Genomic DNA, 22,381 nt, shown 5'->3' with positions numbered 1-22,381 from the left:
TAGATTTAGATACTACAGGGGCCAAACAGGTACATAAATGAAGCAGCCCCCAGGCATAATAAAAACAGGATCTGCTTTCATTTTACTTTTTTGATATGTAGAGACAATAAATATTTCAATGTCCCATTAACTCAACTACTGTAGGAAAAGCAACAGTCCATTTATCAGCAGCCAGCTGACTCCTGGCCTCCGCTTTTGGAGACCCCAGGGTGTGGCTGGGACGTGTGGAGACACGATGGATGCCTTGTCTAACTCGGCCGTAGCCACTAGGCTGGCGCTAGTGAATTATCCTATGAGGTTGAAGGGCCAGGTTGTTCATTTACTGCCTTCCCCCCCCCCCCCGACAAAAACTTCATAGTGGTTTTGATGTGAAATGTTTTTTTAAATGTTGGTAATTAAATTATTTAAAAATACCATGCTACCTTGACATAAGGCAGGGCAGCCAAAACAGATGTTTGACTCTGACCCATCCAGCTCACAGGCCATCAGGATTCAGAGTCTTTGTTTAAGCGATGGGTGGGACACCTCTGTTAGAAACAGTGCAGAGGGGATTTCTGCCTTGGGTGGTAGGTTCTGTCAGCTGCAGCATCTTCTCCAGCCCTGAAGTTGTGTGCCTTAGTGAGTACCATTTGCATTCATTCACGAAATACTTCAGTTTCCTGCTGGTTATCAGACTTGGCAAAATGCTAGAGCATAATGAATGAGATAGATCCATGCCTCATTTAAAGAAGCATATAGCTTAGCATTGTACAAAGCTGCATAAGAGATGAAGTAATAAGAACACAGTCCTTCATCAAGGAGAACAGACAGAGCTAGTTAACAAATGCAGATCATGCCCTCAGAGGGTGAGAATGCTCCCTGGAGGTTTTTGTGAAATAAATGCAAATTTTATGATTGCCCTCCTTCTCATGATCACCCATTTTAGACTGGTAAAAGTCATATGTTACAAATATAATGTTACTAATCCTTTATAGAGCATTTGCTTGTAATTTTTCTTTGGATAGATTCAAAGATAAATCCATGAGTAGGTAATGTTCCCTTTTTTTGTCTTTTGGCAGGTTTCTTTTTTTTATTTTTCATCAATTAGACATACTTGAGGAGGAAACTAGAAACCCTTTTCTCAGTAATTGATGTGGGAGGAATGGAATTCTAAAAGTTAGTTTTGCCATTGGTTTAATGAAGGGTTTAGTTAGACCTGGACTGTCCAGTACACTAGCCACATATGGCTGTTGAGTGCTTGAAATACATTAGTCTGAATTGAGATACACACTTGGAAAGCTTAGGGTGAAAAAAGAATGTAAAATATCTCTTTAATAATTTTTATATTGATTACCTTTTGAAATGATAGTATTTTGTATATATTGGGTTAAATCTGTATTATTAAAATTAATTTCACTTGTTTTTACTTTTTAATGTGGCTACTGGAAAATACGACATTTGGCTTACACTTTGAGCTCACATATTCCTTGCAAACAGCATCTCATACGTCATTTGACAGACTTTAAAATAAAAGGATGCTTTGAAAGGAGAGTGAGATTTGTGTGTGTAACAGTAGCATATTAAGTTCTGTGAAAATAAAAGAGCTATGTAATTGTTCATTTTGGGTCATCTATATGCAACTTGTCCTCCCATTTTGTATTGTCTGTTGTCAGAAAGATATAATCAGTTTTAGTAATGTTTATGCACGGTGCTGATTTAGGTCAGTAAAAAAAAAAAAAAAAGAAATAATGCTTGATTTTTACTTTGTATTTTCAACAGTTACCAGAAATATGATTGTTTAAAAATACAAACCTATAGGATAAAACGTAGGTCTCGTAAGTGCTGCACCAGCAGTGATTAACTCTGAACTGTGATGAGCTAAGCTAATGCTTTACATTGATGGCTTTATAGAAAAGCCATGTGTACCAGGAAAAACACATTTTTTACTGTTAATTCAATAATTGTGTTATGTGCAGGACACAGTCACTGCTTTATCTTCTGTTAACAAGTTGTGAATCTTCTCTTTGAAATTAAATTCTAAATCCAGCTTTCTGTTCATTGTTCACAGCATCACAACGGAGATCTTTGGGGTGGAGAGGTAGAAAATGCTTTATTGCTTGTGTGGCCGCAGGCAGAATAGCATTAGATTTAAATTAAATAACTTTATATAGATAAGGTTTTTTTAAATAAACATCAGTGGTCAAGTGTTCAAAATTACGTAGGAAGTGAACCAACTGGGCTGAAATGACTTAAAGGTCAACAGGACTAAATTTCCAAGCAAGTTCTGGTGTTTTTAAAGGAGAGCACTGATTATTTAGTGCTTGTGTTTTGTCATACATATATCCATGACAAGGTAGTTTTTAAACAAAATGACATTTCCCTGTTTTTTTTTTTTTAAATATTACCTTAAAATCCTTTACATTTACTTAGTGGAGCAAAGCTTATATTAACATCCATATTGCTATCTTGGGGAGGTTGAATAAGCCAGTACTTTTTGTTCTGTGTTTAAAACTTTGCTTAAAGGTATTGGTAATTTTTGTAATTAATAACATGCTCTTTGCTTGTTTGATGCATATGGTATCTTTTTTGTTACTATTTTAAAGTATTTGGGATCACAGATTTAACATTGAGCTCTTACTTGGGGGTACATTGCTTTTGTATGAAAGATGAACCAATCTATCTTATTAAAATATATATATATATATTTTTTTTTTACTCCAGTTGACCTTTAAAGTAAACTTGGCCAGTTTTGGGGGGAATGCTGGTGATACCTTAAATTTTAATGGAGAAAATAAACACCTGAAACGTTGTCCCTTTTCTGTTTTCCTCACTTCCTCCTACATGCCTTGATTTTAAAATCTCATAGCCGCTTCCAGAAGCCGCATGTAATCCTCCTACAGGGTTTATTTAGTGAGTCCCTGAGTATTTTAAGTGTTAAAATTTACTAATTAGGAGGAAAGGTAGAAACAGTTTGCTTAAAAACAATTAGTTGCTCATCACCCACTTTCGATTCAGTGGGATTTAGAGGGTAGTTGAGAATAAGTTTTTACAGGTTGAAAATGCTGATAGGCAAATGGTAGGTGTAATGACAGGCATCAGATGGTCAGAATGGGCCAAGAGAAATGTTAGGTGGAAGCGTAAGGCATCAAGAAGCCCAACGTGAATGACCAAAATGGGGAGAAAGTCCACTAACTGGCCAGGTGGTAACAGTGGTAAAGTTGTTTGCAGCCAGAATATGGGAGAGGATGTGGCTGGCGCAGGTTTAGAACCTGTTGTGAACTGACTCCCTTAGTTTTGAGATACTTTATTATTCTCTTTGATAATTTAAATAGTAAAACCTGATGGAAAGCTGACTTTCTGGGGGGATTTGCTATAAGCCAATCTGGAATTTTTTGGAGTCTTCATTTTACAGTTGTGTCATGACTCATGCTTAACTAGTTTAATCTATCTTTGAAGTAAAGGTGTAGGGGGAAGAGAACTGATTCTGCAAGATGGGAGTGTTCAAATAATTAGCAAGTATTGTTGACCCCACAAATGTAGTTTGACGAAGAAAATTGCATCGCTTGGACTACATTGCTTCCCTGCCTTTCCAAGCCATCATTCCTTTTTTTAATTTTTTCATTATATCATGCTTTTGGGCAATACTATTCAGTAGACCTTTCTATAATCACAGAAATGTTTGACTCTACATCTTACAAGATGGTAGCCACTAGCCATATGTAGCTCTTGAGAATTTGAAATGTGGCTAGCACAGCTAAGGAACTGAATTTTAAGTTAAATTTTAATTAAATTTAAATAGCCATATTTGGCTAATGGTTACTCATTAGCACAGTTATAGAGAAAAGTTGACTTTATTACATTTTATTCTTAGTTCTACTGTCTTGATTTAGATTTACTTCCCAGAATATCCTTAGATCTGTCCTGTTTTCATTATTGCCCTGAACATATTCTATTCTTTGTTTTTATGAAAACAATGGTAGAAATTAAGGCAGATGAAATAAAATATAAGTTCTTCAGTAGTCATAAAAAATTTGAAAGCTTTTAAGATTTGTTTAGAAAAATAGCCAAAATGTATTAATTTAATATTTGATCTGATTTAAGAAGTTCAATATGATGCTTTACACCTTGGTTTTTATTATAAAAATAAGTTAAAAGAGGTTTACAGAAAAGGGAGAAAACATTTTTTTTTTTAATTTCTTAACATGAAGGCCAAAATCTGGGTGTCACCAGTGTATATGTTAAAGCATGATTTTATTGTCATAATTTACTTTTGCTTTTCCTCATTACTTAATTGATCACAACCTTTAATTCATAAAACCAATAATCCATTTTTAAAAACATTGTTGAAATTAGGTATCCATTTTAATTTCTTATCACGTAGTTCATGTGTGGAAGCATGCTATTAAATATGAATTTCCATTTGTTTAAACTTGACCACTGCACTAAATCACTTCCAGAATTATTTGGCTTGTTTTTCACTAAGTGAAATTTTCATTGGCATGTGTTGTAAAAGTAGCTCTGCTGCTTATTTTATTGTGTGCCTGCTGTGGTGTGAAATATGTTGGACTGTATTGCATGTTCTTAGAATTATTACAAGAATATATTTTATGCTGAATTTTCAAATTTTTATGGGGCAGCTTTTTTGATGTGCTTTTTGGGGTATGTTTAAAAATAACTTTAAATATTTTTAAAATATTTAAAATTTAAAATAATGCAGCTGCATGTTTGTTGCATAAGTGACTTTTGGGGCCCAATGCCATCTAGCATGCTGTAAAGTCGCTTCAAATGGATAATACGAGCTGACAGCTAAATTTTACATGTAGTGACATTATGCCAGACATCTTCTAAGACAGTCATTAGTGATGGTTGTAATGTTGCCAAGACAACATTAATATAGCTGTTTAAAGACCTTTTTAAAATGTGATATACTCAGTCAAACCATTCTTTTTTGGTACTAGATACATAGTAGTATGAAAGAAGGCTGTAGGTTAAGAAGTTTGTGTTTATATTTAGGGAGTTATTTTGTAGGCGACCAACGCTCCATGCTCAGAATAGATTTGTACAAGAGAGGAGGAAATATGATATGCATGCACCTGTGTTAAACAGACAACCCCAGATTCTTGTGAACTTGTGGGTTGACAAGACTGTCATGCCTTGGTTTCTTGATTGGTTAAAATCAGCATAATACTGAAGAAGTCATTTGATGTATTATGTATAATTATTGTAAAATTATGTGTAATACTTTTTGGGTACCTTTTGACTTACTGAATTAAGTAATCTTAATGATTCTTTTTTTCAGGTTATAAGAAGATATTAAATGGTTAGTCCCTCTTAAAGTCATTAGATTCTAGGTCTATGAATGAGCTTTTCATCTTTTGTAGATTGCCCTCAATCAATGATTTTGTCTACTGAATTTTCTCAGATAAAACAATACTACAGTGGGATACCTTCTATCACAGTGGTTCTTAACAATTTTGTGGTCACATACTCTTCTGAGAATCTGATAAAAGCTACGGATTGTTTAACCAGAAAATATGCATAGGTACATAGATGCAACATTTTGCATACAGTTTCAGATAGTTTACCAAACTGAATCTTCCTGGAGTCAATCCATGGGCCCTGGCTGCATTAAAAACCCCTGCTCTTTTATGTATAAGCTCACTTCCTATCAGTCAGGCAAAGCTGTGTTCATTTAAATGCAAGCCAGATTCCTTTGGATATGTATGATATATAAAAATAACTATGAATGTTAATCATATAATTTAAAAAGATCCTGATCCTGTGTAGTATTGTAATATGTGTTTTATCCACATATCTCTTTGACTTAATATGGTTTTTATATGGGATTTGTTATAGAATAATTCCTTCCTTCTTTGCTTTGGTAACTGTCTAAGTAATTTGGGCTTATCTTTTGTATGCCAAGGAAAAACTTAAAAAAAAAAAAAAGCATTTTCAGAACACTGATTCAAATGAAACTACTCTGAGTGTTATGTTTTTGAAATCTATTGTAGATATGTATCTTTCCAAAACATGACTCCTTTTTCCCCCATTCTGTTCATTTTCCTACTGGTGTAACTAAACAAGGACTTACTAATCACACAGGCTGGAAGCGCAATTCACTGACCCCGAGGACAACCACTTTTCCTTGCCCTGGCTGTGAGCATGATGTAGATCTTGGAGAACGGGGAATCAATGGTCTGTTTCGAAATTTCACTTTGGAAACTATTGTTGAAAGATATCGGCAGGCAGCCAGGGCAGCTACAGCCATTATGTGTGACCTTTGTAAACCACCACCTCAAGAATCCACAAAAAGTTGCATGGACTGTAGTGCAAGCTACTGCAACGAATGCTTCAAAATTTATCATCCCTGGGGAACTGTAAAAGCTCAGCATGAATATGTGGGCCCAACCACTAATTTTAGACCCAAGGTAAGTGGAGTTTTTATTAAGTTAAAATATTAAGCAATAGAGTAAGACAAATTCTAACACATCTAGAACCTGATTGTAATAGAGGACATAACTTTAAAAGCTGGCACCAAAAATTAAGGCCTAGTAATTGAAGTTACTTACTATGCTGCTCAACACCCCCAGAGCTTAGAAGGCAATATTGTGGTTCACTCTATTACAGTCCAGTGGGATTCAGTAGAGCTCGTGAGTGGCCATAGCGAGAGCTCTGACTAATAGAGGAAAGGTTACGTTACCTTAGACACACTCTCTAAAGTTGAAATGGTTGCAATTAAAAAGCTTTTGTGCTTTAATATAACTGTCTGAAAGTTGTGGTTGGGAAACATTCTGACATTTTTAGTTACCTAAAATTGTATTATGAATAAATAAGAGTAATTATAGCCTCACAGTTTAAAGTTTATGATATAGTGGTTATATAGTATCTGAAGTGGAATTTGTATTTCTTAAATATTCTAGGTAATTTCTGGAATAATGTTCAAAAGAACTTTATGAATAAGTGAAGTTTTAGATGAAACAAAATTGTCTGAGTTGATAATTGTTGAAGCTAGGTGAAGGAGACATAGTGATTTGTTACATTCTGCCAAATCAATAATAAACAAATGGATAGATAAATATATATGTGTATGTGTATATGTTCTTTAAAAAAAAGAGAGAACTTTATGTATTTGCCCTGCTATGTGACTGAATAGCAGAATGATTATTGGATATCTTCACTTATGTTGCTTTCTTGAAACTATGAGCTGAGTATTTTTCACATCATATTAAATGGTAGATAAAAACAAAAACAATCAATGCTTACACTTTTTGGAATGACTTTTTCCTCAAATTATGTCAGTGTGGCAATAGATTTATGAAATACTTTCTAATTCTCTGTTATGTTCCTTATCTAAAGGTCACAGATTTTTAAAAATTTATAACTTCAACCTGGTGTTCTAATGTGTCTTTTAAAATATTAATTTAATTGACAAGTACTATTTCATCATTAAAGAACCTGTGATTATTAAATGAATATTGGGCTAGAACTTTTATGAGTTAAGAATTTCATGAAATTGAAAAATTTTAAGTATAAATTACAGTTTTGTTCTCTTTGCAAATGTAAGATTGATGAGAGAACCAAGTGTGAACATATTGAGGAGAAAAATTTTTTTCCTTCATTAGTATTATTCACTATAGTAAAATTCTAAAAAGTAGTCTTTTATCCTGTAGAGTATTTGCCTTTTAATTTTGAGTTCTTGCATTCCTTGCAAAAAGCTGGACTTTATATTTTATTTTAAATATAATGGCTTGGAGAATGTAAGAACCTCACATGATGAAAAATTTGAAATCTTTTCTAGTTTTTCTCCTGGAGCTACACATTGGTATAAGGGCTTTTATACTGGAATTTTAAAAAAATTTCTCACATTATCAGATGAGTTATAGTTGCTTAAAATCTAGTCTTTTGGAATATGAGCAGCATTTTGATTTCATGAACACATTAAAGGAGTCCTCCCTTTCTTCCAAATGAGAACAGTTTTATTGTGTAAAATTTCAGTGGACCTTTGATGATAGTTTACAGAGTAAATAAAAAGGTAGAAACTTAAATTTGGTCAATGTGTACACAGTTAATATGTAAAAGGAAACATCTGGAAGCTTATATCGTAACTTGTTCCAAGACTGTCTTAGTAATAGATTTCTTTTGAGGATTATGAGGCCATGGGTTCTCAGAAGTTATTTGTTATGATACTTAATAAAAATATTGATCATGGTCATTAAGAATTACCTAGTCATTGTGGTCAGAAGGCCTTTCTAGCTTGTTTAAGCATTTCGCTTAAGTTTCATAGGAATGAAATTTTCACCTTCTTATCACCCAGTTTAGGGGAAATATCTTCTACACCATTTGAACCCTCAAATTGAAAAACAGTAATTCTAATCTACAGAATTTTCATACAATGTACCAAACACTTTTATTTCTTTTTACACTTTATTTAAGTGGCTTTTAGTGATTCTATATAAAGCAAATCTTTGTTTGGAAATTTATCCAGTTAATTGAAATCTTTTGAGCGCCATATAAGCTATGAACAGCCTTAATCACACTTTTATTCTTTATTCAATAGATTTTAATGTGCCCAGAACATGAAACAGAGAGAATAAACATGTACTGTGAATTATGTAAGCGACCAGTTTGTCATCTCTGTAAGCTGGGTGGTAATCATTCCAATCACCGTGTAACCACTATGAGCAGTGCCTACAAAACCTTAAAGGTAGAAAATTTATTTTTAGAACTAAATTTTGTATAATTCTGTATCATTTTATTTAAGATCTTTAAGTGTTTCTGTATTAAATCACAGCATGTTGTGTAATCTGTTGTACTGAAATGAATTAACAACCTACAGTGTTACTTAATGCCCTACTGATACTGGGTTGTAGTATTTCTGACTGGGCAGCTCTTTGTCCTGCAGATGTATTAGTTCTGAAGTCTGAGGGGAGAGAGGGATGAAGGACACTTCATTATGGTCCCCAAGTGAGCACGATGCCTGTGGCATTTAGTGTGTGTATGTGGGTGTTTTAAACACTTGATTCTTGTTGCTTGCCGATAGAATTAGTATGAACTTTTTTGTTTATTCTGTTGGGTAAAACTGAGTTACTTCCTGTCTGTTAGCCTTCTGCACTGCCCTTTTAAACCTTTCAAATTTGATTGGTAGTCTACAGCCAGTGGTATGATGCTATTTTTTTGTTTCATTCTTTTTTCCTTTCTAAAAGGGACTTAATTCATTTTTAAATCTACCACCCATTTAAATTTTTGTTTCCATTCTATCTTTAATAATATGTGTATGCATTTTTTGGCGTGTATCTACTTTGCAATTATACGTACACATTCATATTTTGAATGTGTATGTCTGTCATTCTCAGTTTTCCCTCTACATTGAACACGTGGGTTACAGGCATCATTGTTTTATTGTCCATCCTCATTTACTCATTGTCATCTGTGTCATTCCTAGGTCAGTTGTGACTGATTTTTCTTCTCATTGTGATTTGTAGTTTCCTTCCTCTTTGCATGCCTGGCAAATTTTGGTTGGCTGCCGGGTATTGTAAATTTTACCTTGTTGGACACTGGATATTTTTGTATTCTGAGTTTTCTTCCAGTGTCTGATTAAGTTACTTGGGAACAATTTGTTCCTTTTGCATCTTCCTTTTAAGCTTTCTAGGCTGGACAGAATAGCATTTAGTTCTAGGACTAAATTTATCTGACTCTTGAAGTAAAAAACTGTTTACTCTTCCCAATGACCTATGAATTTTGAGGGTTTTTTCAGTCTGGCTGCTGGGGAACAGGCATTTCCCAGCCTGTGTGAGCTCCTAGAATTGTTCCCTCTCATGCTCTTGGGTGATACTTTCCCTGGCCTGTAGCAGTTTCCCCACACTTGTGAATTGATCAGAACTCTGCTGAATAAGCTGTCTGTCCTTAGGTGTTACGCTTTATAACCTCTGGTCTTCTTGGACTCTCGGCTTCATCTCCTCAAGTTGTGGGAGCTCATGGACCCCATTTGAGTTCTCTGCGCCTGGCCTGGGCCACTTTCTCCATCAGTAAGCTGAGGAAGTCATAGGCTGGTCTGGTTCCGCGTCTCTCAGGGAGGAGATGTTCTTTGTGTCTGGATGCCCAGTGTCTTGAGAGACGTTTCATTTATTCTGTTAGGTTTGTAAAATTGTTTCAAGTGGGAGAGTAAATTTAGTCTTTGTTTCTCTCATGTGCCCCCAACCGGCAATACCACTATTTGTAAATTTTAACTTTGATACCTTTTTTGTTTCTTATTGGTTTGATCTTAACACATGTTGTCCAAAATTTGTCTTCTGTTACCTGGAGTAAATCTTCGATACAATAGTATACACTTAAGTTATCCTTAACATTTCTGTTATTAACTTCTCTCATTTAAATTTCAGACTTAAAAGAAATAGACTCTATAATGGATTTTTTAATCTATTCACTTTTTAGTAAAGATACAATTATGTAGGTTTGTTAAAAGTAGCAAACATCTTTTTAGATCTCCTTTTCACTTGGTTTCAGATTTTAAGCTGGAGGACTTCACGATCTCAGTGACATAGATTTATTTTATTTTCATTTTTACTCACTTGAGCGTTGCCAGGAGAGTGCTCAAACTTTGGTGGGTAATTAGAATCACCTGGAACACTTGGTAGGCCTACAGAGGCAAGGGCTGTCCTCCTTCAAGGAGCTTGGGTCTCTGCGTTTTTTATGAGCTCTCAGAAGACCGATGCACACCCGCATTTGAGAACCACTGCTCTAGAGGAAGCTTTGAGCAATTTTGGGGTCCTTTAGCCTCTGATCACTTACTAGAGGACTGGGCCCTGATATAACTAAAGGATTTAAACCTGCTCCCCCATTAGATGAACTTCCTGGATAAAGTGCCTAATATCGGTATCTGGTGTGTATATTTTCTGGAGGCCTATGAACAGATGGACTCACTGATTTTGGTTAAAACAGGTCTAGTCGTAACATGGACTGCCTGGGTTTAAGGGGACTCCTGAGACTGAGCCGTCTCAGATACAGGCTGTGGTTGACCAGAGACTTTGTCTGAGCATCACAGCTCACTGGAGCCACTTGGACCTTGGCCCGTGTTTCTGAATCCTGTCATCCATGCTTCTCTAGCCCACCTCGCACTTCTCACTTAAGCTGCTTTAGAACTAAGCCCTACTTCAACTTAAATGGCTGAATTCCTCCCCTTGGCACTGTAGCTGAAGGAGTGCCAGCACTCACACCCTGTACATCTGGTCCCAACATGGGCCCGGCAGGGGTGGTCCTGAGGGGCTGTCATCTCCCTTGCAGCGTGGTGCTGAGAAAGTACCTCTCAGCCTGTGGCAACCTGCTTAGTGCGCGATGAGGAGGTGTCTAGTTCGGCTGTGAGTGTGTTTGTATTTTAGACACTGAGCTTTGGTTTCCTCATCTGTAAAGTGCTGGATTAAGATGCAAGATTTTAATGTCTCTTCCTGCTGTTAATGTCCTACAGTTTCCTTCTTGGTCCTATCCTCCCTTGAGTCATCAGAGATCTCGTTCCTCTGCCTAAGAGGTCTTTCCTCTGTCCCTCCAGTGAGCCATCAACGAAACTCATTGTGTCTGTTTGCTGGGTGTCCCTGAGTTAAAGATGGGTCCTGCCAGAGACCTCTCCCTTTGATTTCTACATACCTTCTCTTACTGCGTAACACGGTCTAAGTGAAAAAAGAGGAAGATGGTATAGGAAGGAGACTCACTTCTTTAATTCCTAAGAGATGGGTTTCTGCTCCTCTTCCTTCCTTCCTAACCCTATTCAACCCTTGGTCACCAGTTGTGACCAAGAAGTGCTCCGATCCTCCTTTAAGGGCTACAGCTTGGGATGTGCTTTCTGGATGTTCTTATTCTTACTTAGACTCAGGATGCATTGTCTGTTCCAGCTTTGTCCCCCAGGGTGCTTCAGGGTATCATTGTTTATTTTTAAATATATTTCAGGTATATTATGTTTTCTGGGGCTGCACTAGTGATCTCACAGAAACCCATGGCATTGTATCTGTGGTAAACTATACCAATTTCAAAATGACTACTTTATAAACAAGCTCTGGAAGTTACCTATTTGTGTATTTTCATTGTTGTGTACTGTGTAATTGTTTAATGAACATCTAGGGTGAGATGGACTATGAAGATCATTTTGGAAGAGTCTTTGTGGTTTTTCCTGTTGTGTGTGAGGGGGTGTGTGAGAGTGAATTATAAAATCTGGTGAAACACAGCACTGTATGAATTGATGCCCTTCCATTTACTTAGAAGCCTTGGGAGGAAGCGCTCTGGGATTTTTGACTAAAGTGCGCGTCACTACCTTGTTCTTGTTCTAACCTACTTCTAATCTTGCATATATTGCCGTAGTTGGTTTTGCTGTGTGTTCGTCAGAAGCTAAAGAAAAGGATACCGTGTTTAAAAAAAAAATTGGCAAGGCCTTTGTTACACTTCTATTTCTGCTTATTTGTGTCTCTAATATGTTCCAACAGGAAAAGCTTTCAAAGGATATTGATTACCTTATTGGCAAGGAGAGCCAGGTGAAGAGTCAAATTTCTGAACTAAACCTGTTAATGAAAGAAACAGAGGTAAGGGATAAGCTGGTTTGCATATTTTTCATTTAGTCATCTAGACATTCATTCATTCATAAAATCCTGAGGGTATTATATGAGTTGGGAGTGCAAAGTTGTGTTAGATTTCACTGCTGCTTTTCTGGAAAAACAAATGTAAAAAACAGGATGCTGTGTGATCAGTGCTGATAGAGGTTGTGATTAAATGATACTGGAGCACAGAGAACGACTGACTCTTTATACGGCAGTTCATGACGTCTCAAAAGCAGCAATATAAGAAAAACAGTAGCTTTTTACAATTATCTGTAAACTTAAACTTTAAGTTGCACTTAAAAATGTACTATATGTTGATAGGACCAGGTTTATTTCAATTTCCGGACACTCCTAAGTGTGTACCTGACATATGTTCACCAGAAGACATATATTAAAACGTTCATAGCTGCATTATTTGTATTAGCCGTAAAATGGAAAGTACTGGTGTCCATCAACAGTGGAATATAAATAGCAATGAAGAATGAATACAGCTATGTGCAACAGTGTAGATAAATCTTGCACTATATTGAAAGGAAGATGCCAGATACAAAGGAGCATATGCTGTGTGATTCCAAAAAGGTCAAAGTAGACTATGTCGTTCAGAATGGGAGTTGTTGGAGAGCGGGAAGAATTGATTAGTGCCTGGAAATGTTGTAAGGGTGGCTTCTAGGGCACTGGTCATGATTTTTAATCTGGATGCTGGTTACATGGGTGTGTTTGCAAAGACTCATTGACCTTCCACTGCATGTACATTTTTCCCTTTGCATGTTATTAAGTAAAAAATTAGAAAAATTGATAGCATTTAAAAAACGATAGTAAGAGAGGATAGGACAGAGTTATTTTAAAATTCCAAATATTCTTCACTGATTTGGATCCCTATTTCTTTTCTCTATTTGAAATAAATTGAAGAGCTGTTACTTTTGATCACTTTAAAAGTTGTCATTAAGTATAAAAATATCTTGGCTAGTATGAGACAATTCTTGAGATTTTTTTTTTCAAAAATAGGTTAAAATTATTAAAAAGTTATGTGAATGGCACTGTATTACTGGTATTGCTTTTGTTTTTAGTATTTTTTTGCTATTCAGTGATCACATTCACCGCCCTAAGTAAGTTATTTTTGTGTGTAGTTTAATAGTAGGATTTTATTTTTTATATTTGTGTCTAATTGACAAACTTTCTCTGTTTGATGTAATACCTCAACACAAAGCAGATTATCACCTAGGTGGTAGATTGCCTCAGGGATTGTATCTGTGGTCCTTTGAGGTTTGTCTTCATTGGTTCTCTCAGCCATGCTGCCTTCACTTCTGAAATAAGGAAAACCTGTGCTTGTTTTTGAGTTTGTCATTCAGTAGGTTGAAAATTGAGGCACTCAGGCATCAACTGTCCATGTAGATACTGATTGCTTGGGACCCTGGAGAAATTATTTAGCTTTTTATACCTCTGACCTAAGCTGCATTTGTAGGCTTATCAGAGAATTTGTCTCCATACTTGAATTTTACTTGGTGAATATTATGAGTTTAATGTCATATGTCACTGAAATACTACTGGAATGTCACCACCCTGTGTTCTCTCCTCCCACCCCCTTTTAAAAAAGAAATGGCTGTGTTGGGGTTAGGAAACAGAGAAGGAAATCTGGAAAATTTTCCTTTCACTATACATGTTGGCCAGAAGCCATTGGAAAATGTACAGCACACTTCTGCTATATATTGTCAGCTTTTAAGAATGTTCTCAAAGACTCCTTTCTGTTGGCTGCTGCTATGAGTCTATTATGATTAGTGCTTGTAAGTGTTCTGCTGGTCTTGTTTCAAAATCAAGTTGATCTCTGATTTTATGGACGTTCAAAGTGTTTAATAAGCCCTCCAGAGAGGATCATTTTATGGCAAAGTAGAAGCATAGCTCTGTGTACAGTGAAAATAATGTTTATTTCAGAGTATTTGACATTGTGGTGGGTGTTTTATGTAAATAATCCTTTTCAGTCTTTAGAAAAACCTAAGTGGTTTTGCTTTCCCAGTTTTCAGAACAGAAAAGCTCAAGCATAAGGAAGTTAATCTGCATGAGTTATAATTAAATCAACATTAATTAAATTATGGCTTTGTAATTACATATAATTAAATTAGTATTAATTTGAAGAGGAGTTACATTTTTACATCTTAGTAAAGGATGTCATTTTTTGAGGTCCATAGCTGTGGGTTAACTTCTTTAAAAATTGGAATATGATTGAAATGGTAAAGTTTCCTGAATTAGAAATGAGTAAGTAACTCTAGAACTGTATTTTCTATGTTTTTTGTTAAATTAGTTAATTTCTACCTCAAGTTCCTTTGTATAGAGATTGAACATTGTTTTCTTATTTAATTGGTTAAATTGTTTATTGCTAGACTTTGGAGATGGAAAACTTAGGGAAACACAGTACTTTAAAATTACAAGTATGTCTGAAAGTTGCTGACCATTCCTTGCTAAGTGTGTTTGATGCCACATTATGGTTGTGAAAGCTTCAAAGAGTTGGACACACTCTTTTTCTTTACAGTATTTGGGTTTGTTTTGTTGAATTTTGGCTCGTTTGTGAAAAGCCATGTGGATTTAGCAGATGAAGTAACACTTTGCTTGTTTTATAATAGTGTAACGGAGAGCGGGCTAAAGAAGAAGCAATCACACATTTTGAAAAGCTCTTTGAAGTTCTAGAAGAGAGGAAATCATCTGTTTTGAAAGCAATTGATGCTTCAAAGAAACTAAGATTGGACAAATTTCAGACCCAGATGGAAGAGTATCAGGGGCTGCTAGAGAACAACGGACTTGTGGGATACGCTCAGGAAGTGCTGAAGGAGACCGACCAGTCTTGCTTCGTACAGACAGCAAAACAGCTCCACCTCAGGTACGTAACTCTGAGCTTAGAATGTCACTGAATGCTGCGGCGCTGAGGGGTTCGCCGTGCTGTGCTGCGTGCAGTACCTCTTGCTTCACTCATAACTTGAATGTTGCATGAAGTTTTCTTTTGTTAATCACATTGCAATTATTTAATCTGATTGGCCTCTTTAAGGAATCACTTGTTAATATAAAATATATCTGTCTGTAGAATACAGAAAGCTACAGAGTCCTTGAAGAGCTTTAGACCTGCGGCTCAGACATCTTTTGAAGACTATGTTGTTAATACATCTAAACAAACAGAACTTCTTGGAGAATTGTCCTTTTTCTCTAGTGGTAAGTTTTAGTAATGGCAAACCCTCACTTGTTTAGTTTGAATTTGCACCGCGAAGAAGAAACACAGGTTCTCTTCCATTTGACATTATAAAGCAGCATTGTCAGTTGCCCAGACTGTCATATCCTCCAAATCGTATCCCATTTATGTTTCTACAACCATGTTTTTATATTATTTATATTTGTTTTTAATCTAGCATAAAAGCTAGATTCTGTTGGTTTGTATTTTTTTAAACTGTGTTAATGACATCACGTTGTATATATCTTTTTTTTTTGTCAATTGCTTTTTTGAGAAATTTAAGATAAACATTTGTTGCTACCGTGAAGTTCTGGTTTACAGCTGTATTTTAGCTTCATAGTATTCCATTATGTAAATTTTCCTACTGAGAGACAATTTGTTTCTGTTTTTTAATCTATTGTAAGCAATGCTCTGTTGAACATCTTTGTCAGTGTTTCTTTACGCATGTGTACGAGTTTCCCTAGGGCAGAAACCTAGAAATGATACCTCCAGGCTAAAAATGGCTGTAAGATGTTGAAGTGTTTCCATTGCTGTATGAGTTTGCTTGGGCCTCCAACACAATACCACAGACTGGGTGACGTAAACAACAGAAATTTATTTTCTTATAATTCTGGAGGCCAGAAGCCTGAGACAAAGCTCTGGGCAGGGTTGGTTTCTTCTGAGGCCTCTCCTAGGCGTGCAGACGGCCGTCTTCTCTCTCTCCCATCACGTGGTCTTCCCCCTGTACGTATCTGTGTCCAAATTTCTTGTAAGGACACTGGTCGTATTAGTCATATTGGACTAGGGTTCACCCTAATGGCCTGATTTTAATGGTATTACTTCTGTAAAGACCCTGTTTTTCAGTGAAGTCACCTCTGAGGTACTGGGGGTTGGAACTTCAACACACGCGTTTTAGTGAGCACAGGTCAGCCCATGACATTGGCTTATGTTTGAGTTCTGCTGCCTTCCAGCCACGAGGTCTTCCTTTCCTTCTTCCTCCTCACCTTTTTCCTCTCCCTCAGATTTCTCTTCTAGTCATGATGAACAGCTACAGCCCTTGGGAAAGTACACTTACAGTTTAATTTCTGTGTGGGTGTAGATGTGTGGATTTGTTTTCAGTCAAAGGAGACTTGTTAAAACCTCTGAAGCATTATTACTGTGACTGCCTTTCTCTTCAAATCAATACCTCTGCCTCCTATCAGTTCAGTACTGACCCTGCCTTTGATGATCTTGTTTTTTCAAATGTATGGTGTTCTTTGCAATGCTGATTCTCCTTCATATACTGTGCTCCCCCTTTTTCCAAAATAAATACTTGGAATTTTTCATATACATGGTAGTCTACTTAGAAGTACAAGGTCCTACCTCCCCCTAGGGGTCCCAGAACAGTCTTTGGGAAGACGAGGTTGAGGGCAGGTAGTGTTGGGTTATGCTGGTGCATATCAAAGAACCACTAAACGGACGGATCAGAATGGAAAGTAGTCACCTAGCTTCAGGCTTGTGGGTGCTCACCTCATTTTTTCCTGCATACACCTTTTTTTAGTAATCTGTTTTCCAAAAAAAGAGAAGAAAAGGGTATAGGGTGAGGCGTACCAGTCATGTTATTTTCTAACTAGCCTTTTTTTTAACATGTAGTTGGGATGACTTTCCAGATCTCATTGCTGCAAACACTGAGTTGCACAAATGCACACAGACATGCTTGTGCTTATCCATTGCTTATCCACAGCTGGGGGAGGGGGAGAGTTCTTTTCATTGCATACACGTCTCTGTGATTTGATATAAATGTGTGTTGATTTATGTGCACGTGTGCATGTGTGACTCTTATAGCTTATTTTTACCATATGACCAAAGCAGTGAAGCTTTTTGGAATTTATTCTATGGAAAGGATTATGAATATGCACAAAGAATTGGCTGTGATATTTTAATCATTATATTTTTAGCGAAAAATTAGAAATGTTTCTGAAAATAGTTAAATGTTGGTGCATCCATATAGTGGAATGCCACTGGAAGAAAAATACTGGCAGGAGCTATACAAAATTATTGTAGTGATTATCTTTGAGTTATTTAGTTTTTATGTGTGTGTTTCATGTAGTTTCTGATTTTCTTACAAAAATATGTATCTTCTTTATACCAAGAAAAACTCATTTAAATTGCTTTGTAACTCTATTGGAGAAAACATGAAAGAAAACTCTATAATGTTTTATTAAAGTTTGTTTATTATTATACTCATCAAACTTAGATTTTAAAATATTTATTTAAATAATTATTTATAGGAGAATACATATTAGAAATTTCACATCCAGGATTGTTACTCAGTAGGTGGAAACTGAAGGGTATGTAGTTAAATTTTTTAATTTATGGTGTTTCAGAATTAATATGTAGAGCTAAAATTGAGTTTTATTAATTTTTGTTTGTCTCATTTTTCATTCTTCTTTCCCCCTTCAGTTATAAACACAAATATACCTTTTAAAGTCTGTATTATATTTTTCTTTTTAAATTTTATTGTGATGAAACTTACCGTGAGATCTGTCCCCTTAGCAGATCTCAGGTGTGCAATGCAGGACTGTTGTCCACAGACACAGTGTTGTTCTGCAGGTCTCTAGAGCTTATTCATCTGCTTAATGGAAACTTTGTTGATTGATAAGTGCCCATTTCTCTCTGTGCCCCAGCCCCTGGTAACCACTATTTCAGTCTTTGATTATGTGAATTTAGCTATTTTAGGTAACTCACGTAAGTGGAATCTTGCATTCAGTGTTTGTCTTTCCGTGTCTGGCTTGTTTTACTTATTAGCAGATCCTCAAAGTCCACCCATGTTGTTGTGGTTGCAGGAATTATTCTTTTTCTTACATTCAGTATTATAAATTTACAAAGTTCTTGGAGCAGGAGAGAAACCCTTTAAGTGTTAACAATATATCATTTTTACTGAGGAAAAAGGTTCTGAAATAATATTTTAACATTGTTTTCTCTTTCATAATTCTTTCAGGCATAGATGTGCCAGAGATCAATGAGGAACAGAGCAAAGTTTATAACAATGCTTTGATAAATTGGCACCATCCAGAAAAGGATAAAGCTGATAGCTATGTCCTTGAATATCGGAAGATTAATAAGGATGAAGAAATGTTGTCTTGGAATGAGGTAGAAGTGTGTGGCACAAGTAAAGTTATTTCAGACCTTGAGAGCAACGTGAACTATGCTTTCAGAGTCAGAGCCTACAAGGGTTCAATCTGCAGTCCTTGCAGCAGAGAACTGATCCTTCATACTCCTCCAGCTCCAGGTATGTGAATACTGGGAATACAAAAACGTAGAGTTGGAAGAGACTGTGATTAAAAAAAATAAACTAATGTGTCCATGTAGACCTGCATTAACACGAGCTCTCATTTATAACAGATTCTAGAAAAGTAGATTCCATACCTAGGATTTAGAAATAGACTGAACCCTTGAATGTCACCATGTAGGCTGAGAACAGGATTAGATTTCTGACTGACATCAGATAGACCAAAACCTGAAGATGTTTGAGTGAGCAAGGTTATTAATTTGGGATTAATTATATTTTTATCACTTTATAGAAATTGCTATTAACATAGAATCTAGGTAGATATTTTTACAATGTATTGGTATAATAACATGAAGTGTAATTTTAATTAACCTAATCCTAACTTGTCTGGATTTTCTAGCTCAGTGGTGACTAGCACACAGGGATGGAAGGCATGTATTAGAACCCTGTGGATAGCTTGCTCCACCTGCCCAGCCACCCTCCCTCCCCCTTCCAAGTTAAGTCCAAGTTCAAAACCACTAGTACTGCTTAAGCAGTGCCTGTAGAGCTGTGTAGAGCAAGTATGACTTACAGCTTAGTTGATACTGACTACAGCATCTCCACGGGTAAGGGACGTTTATAGCCAAAGTTGGGCTCATTCTGCTGTGTCGGTCAGAGCCTTAGAGGTTCCTTCAGTTGGCTTTTAGACCCTGTTGCTCCTGCCAGTTTTCAGTGGCTTATGTACCCATATTTTGTGCCCTCTGCCCTTCCTTCCCTTTTCTTTTTCTTTAAATTTTTATTTTTGCAGGGGGGAGGTAATTAGGTTTATTTATTTTCAGAGGAGGTACTGGGGATTGAACCCAGGACCTGGTGCATGCTAAGCATGTTTTCTACCACTTGAGCTATACCCTCCCCCCTTCCTTCCCTTTTTTGTCCAGAGTGTACTGTCTACTCTCTGTTTTTCATGTACATTGTGGCTAGTTTAAAAAAAAATACAGATAGGGTTGGCTAAAATTATTTTTCTTGAATTTTAGTAAAATTCAAAAGAGTGTTAAGATGCATTTTTGCAAGTCTTAAGTAAGTAATTTACAGTTTATGCAGTTTCTGCTTTCATTTTGGGTCTCTGACTGAAAGTGGAAGAAAAAAGAAACCTGAAAGTAGTTGCTGTTTTCAGTGACCAAGTGGAGGGGGAAGGAAGAAGGGAAATGCTAAAAGCTGTCTCCCTTTTCTCTGAGAGAAACCATGTGAATTGAGTGACCATCTAAATTTATTTTGCAAACTGGGAGACTTTTGAGATTGAAAGGAAGTGTGAATTACCATGCTGGGACAGGAGGGATTACCAGGAAGAATGGTCAGTTTACATATGGAGAATGGTTTTAGCTTGCTAGCAGGCAGTTTTTTTAAACTAGAGGTATAATATAGTTAAAATTTGCCATTTTAACCATTTTTAAGTGTACATTTCAGTGGCATTGAGTACATCCACCATCACCACTCACAATGTCTAGAACTTTTCATTTTTCCAGCTGACACTGTGCCCATTAAACAATAACTCCCCATTCACAGCCCACCCCCAACCTTACCTGCCCCCAGAGCCTGGTACCTCTATTTTACCTCTGCCTCTATGAATTTGCCTATCTCATGTGAGTGGGTTTACATAATCCTTTTGTGACTGGTTTATTGCAGGGCTCATCCATGTTGTAGCATGTATCAGAATTTCCTTTTTGGGGGTGAATGATATTCCATTGTATGTATATATCACACATCCTTTTTCCATTCATCTGTTGATGAGCATTTGGATTGTTTCCACTTTTTGGGCTAGCCAGTAAATGTTAGGCTTAATAGATTTGAGTTGATAAAGATTTATGAAGGTGATGTTATCTTCATTCAATAGTTGAGGAAATTAAAGTTTAGGTTATCCTCTAGTTAAATGTTTGAGCCAGGAATTCAAACCCAGGTATCTCTGAACCTGGGTGCTTTTTTTTTTTTTTTTTTTGGTACACTGCACACTGTTTCTCATGTCTGCCATGTTGATTGAAAAGGAAAATACCTTATTAAATTGCTAATATTTTTCAAATTTGGAATAAATTTTAAGAATATGTATGGATATTTTTGAAAATGTACAACCCCTTATTTTAGGGATAAAAGGACAGATTGAATAGTGTACAATATTTAGGATAGATAGGCTGTCATTCATAAATTTCTCATATATTTAAAATGTTTCTTCCTCTTTGAGATTTCTGAAGGTTTTCAGGTATAGAGAATTTACTGGAAGTTACTTGTAAGTTGAGGTTTTGGTTTGTCATGATTTGTGTACGGTAGAATGATATATTCATCATCTTCTCTTTTTTGTAATTTGTTTGAAAATCCTGTCAAATTTAACCATAAATTGTAGAAATGCTAATAAATAATTTGCAGACTAATTTTAAGCTCTATTTACAGTTTTCAGTTTCCTTTTTGATGAAAAATGTGGCTATAATAATGAACACCTCTTGCTGAACTTGAAACGAGACCGTGTAGAGAGTAGAGCTGGTTTTAACCTTCTGCTTGCTGCGGAGCGGATCCAAGTGGGTTATTACACGAGCTTAGACTACATCATTGGAGATGTGGGAATTACAAAAGGGAAACACTTCTGGGCCTTCCGTGTGGAACCGTATTCCTACATGGTAAAAGTGGGAGTTGCTTCCAGTGATAAACTACAAGAATGGCTCCGTTCTCCGCGGGATGCAGTTAGTCCAAGGTAGCTTCTTTTATTGCTCTAGGACTTGATGATTCTTTCATTTTTTTCTAAAAAAGTAAACCTCCTGATTTAGCAAGGTAAGACTGAAAATAGACTTGGATTTCCTTACTACGTTTATAGAGTATACATTTCTGAGACTCAGGTGTTTTGGCTCTGCTTGTGTGGCTGGCTAAAAAAGGGAGTCAGATTGTCTTGTATTCACACAGTGAGTAATGAAATTTAGCAGTTAAGGTTTTTTTAAAATTTTTTTATTTTTTGGGGGGAAGCAGCTAGGTTTGTTTGTTTCTTTAATGGAGGTACTGGGGACCTCATGCATGCTAAGCACACTACCACTGAGCTATACCACCCCCCTAGCAGTTAAGTTCTGATGCCATGAGGAAATAAATCTGTTTTGGGTATCTTTTAATTATGGTATCAAAATTTAGAACTTTGAAAGTCTTTCACATCAGTTAAGGTAACTGATTATTAAGGTCATTATGTGATAAAAATGATATAAATTGTGAAATGCCTCTAAAGGCCATACTTCACGATTGATAAGTTTAAGTTGTTCTTTTGTTAAGGGATACAGTTTCTTTAAACTGTCCCATAAGCACTTTACAAAACTGGGTCATGGTAAACACATTTACATGGCAAAAAATTCCAGTTTC

At 36.1% G+C, this 22,381-nt stretch overlaps 1 protein-coding gene across 6 annotated transcripts in view; it reads left to right on the top strand.

The window, feature by feature from the left end:
- TRIM36 (tripartite motif containing 36) overlaps positions 1-22,381 on the top strand; it is a 39,061-nt gene that overhangs the window by 14,251 nt on the left and 2,429 nt on the right. For 3 of the 6 annotated variants that reach the window (XM_032476520.1, XM_032476521.1, XM_032476523.1), the window contains exons 3-10: positions 5,279-5,299; positions 6,082-6,407; positions 8,537-8,683; positions 12,447-12,542; positions 15,173-15,426; positions 15,628-15,752; positions 18,728-19,018; positions 21,437-21,734. In XM_032476520.1, the coding sequence (XP_032332411.1) occupies positions 5,279-5,299; positions 6,082-6,407; positions 8,537-8,683; positions 12,447-12,542; positions 15,173-15,426; positions 15,628-15,752; positions 18,728-19,018; positions 21,437-21,734 (1,558 nt within the window). The remainder of the gene's footprint in view (positions 1-5,278; positions 5,300-6,081; positions 6,408-8,536; positions 8,684-12,446; positions 12,543-15,172; positions 15,427-15,627; positions 15,753-18,727; positions 19,019-21,436; positions 21,735-22,381) is intronic. The other 3 variants (XM_006193295.3, XM_032476522.1, XM_032476524.1) reach the window with 1 other exon arrangement.

Source organism: Camelus ferus, chromosome 3 (assembly GCF_009834535.1).
Source record: "Camelus ferus isolate YT-003-E chromosome 3, BCGSAC_Cfer_1.0, whole genome shotgun sequence".
NCBI lineage: Eukaryota > Metazoa > Chordata > Mammalia > Artiodactyla > Camelidae > Camelus > Camelus ferus.
This window is presented reverse-complemented; position numbering and strand designations above follow the sequence as displayed.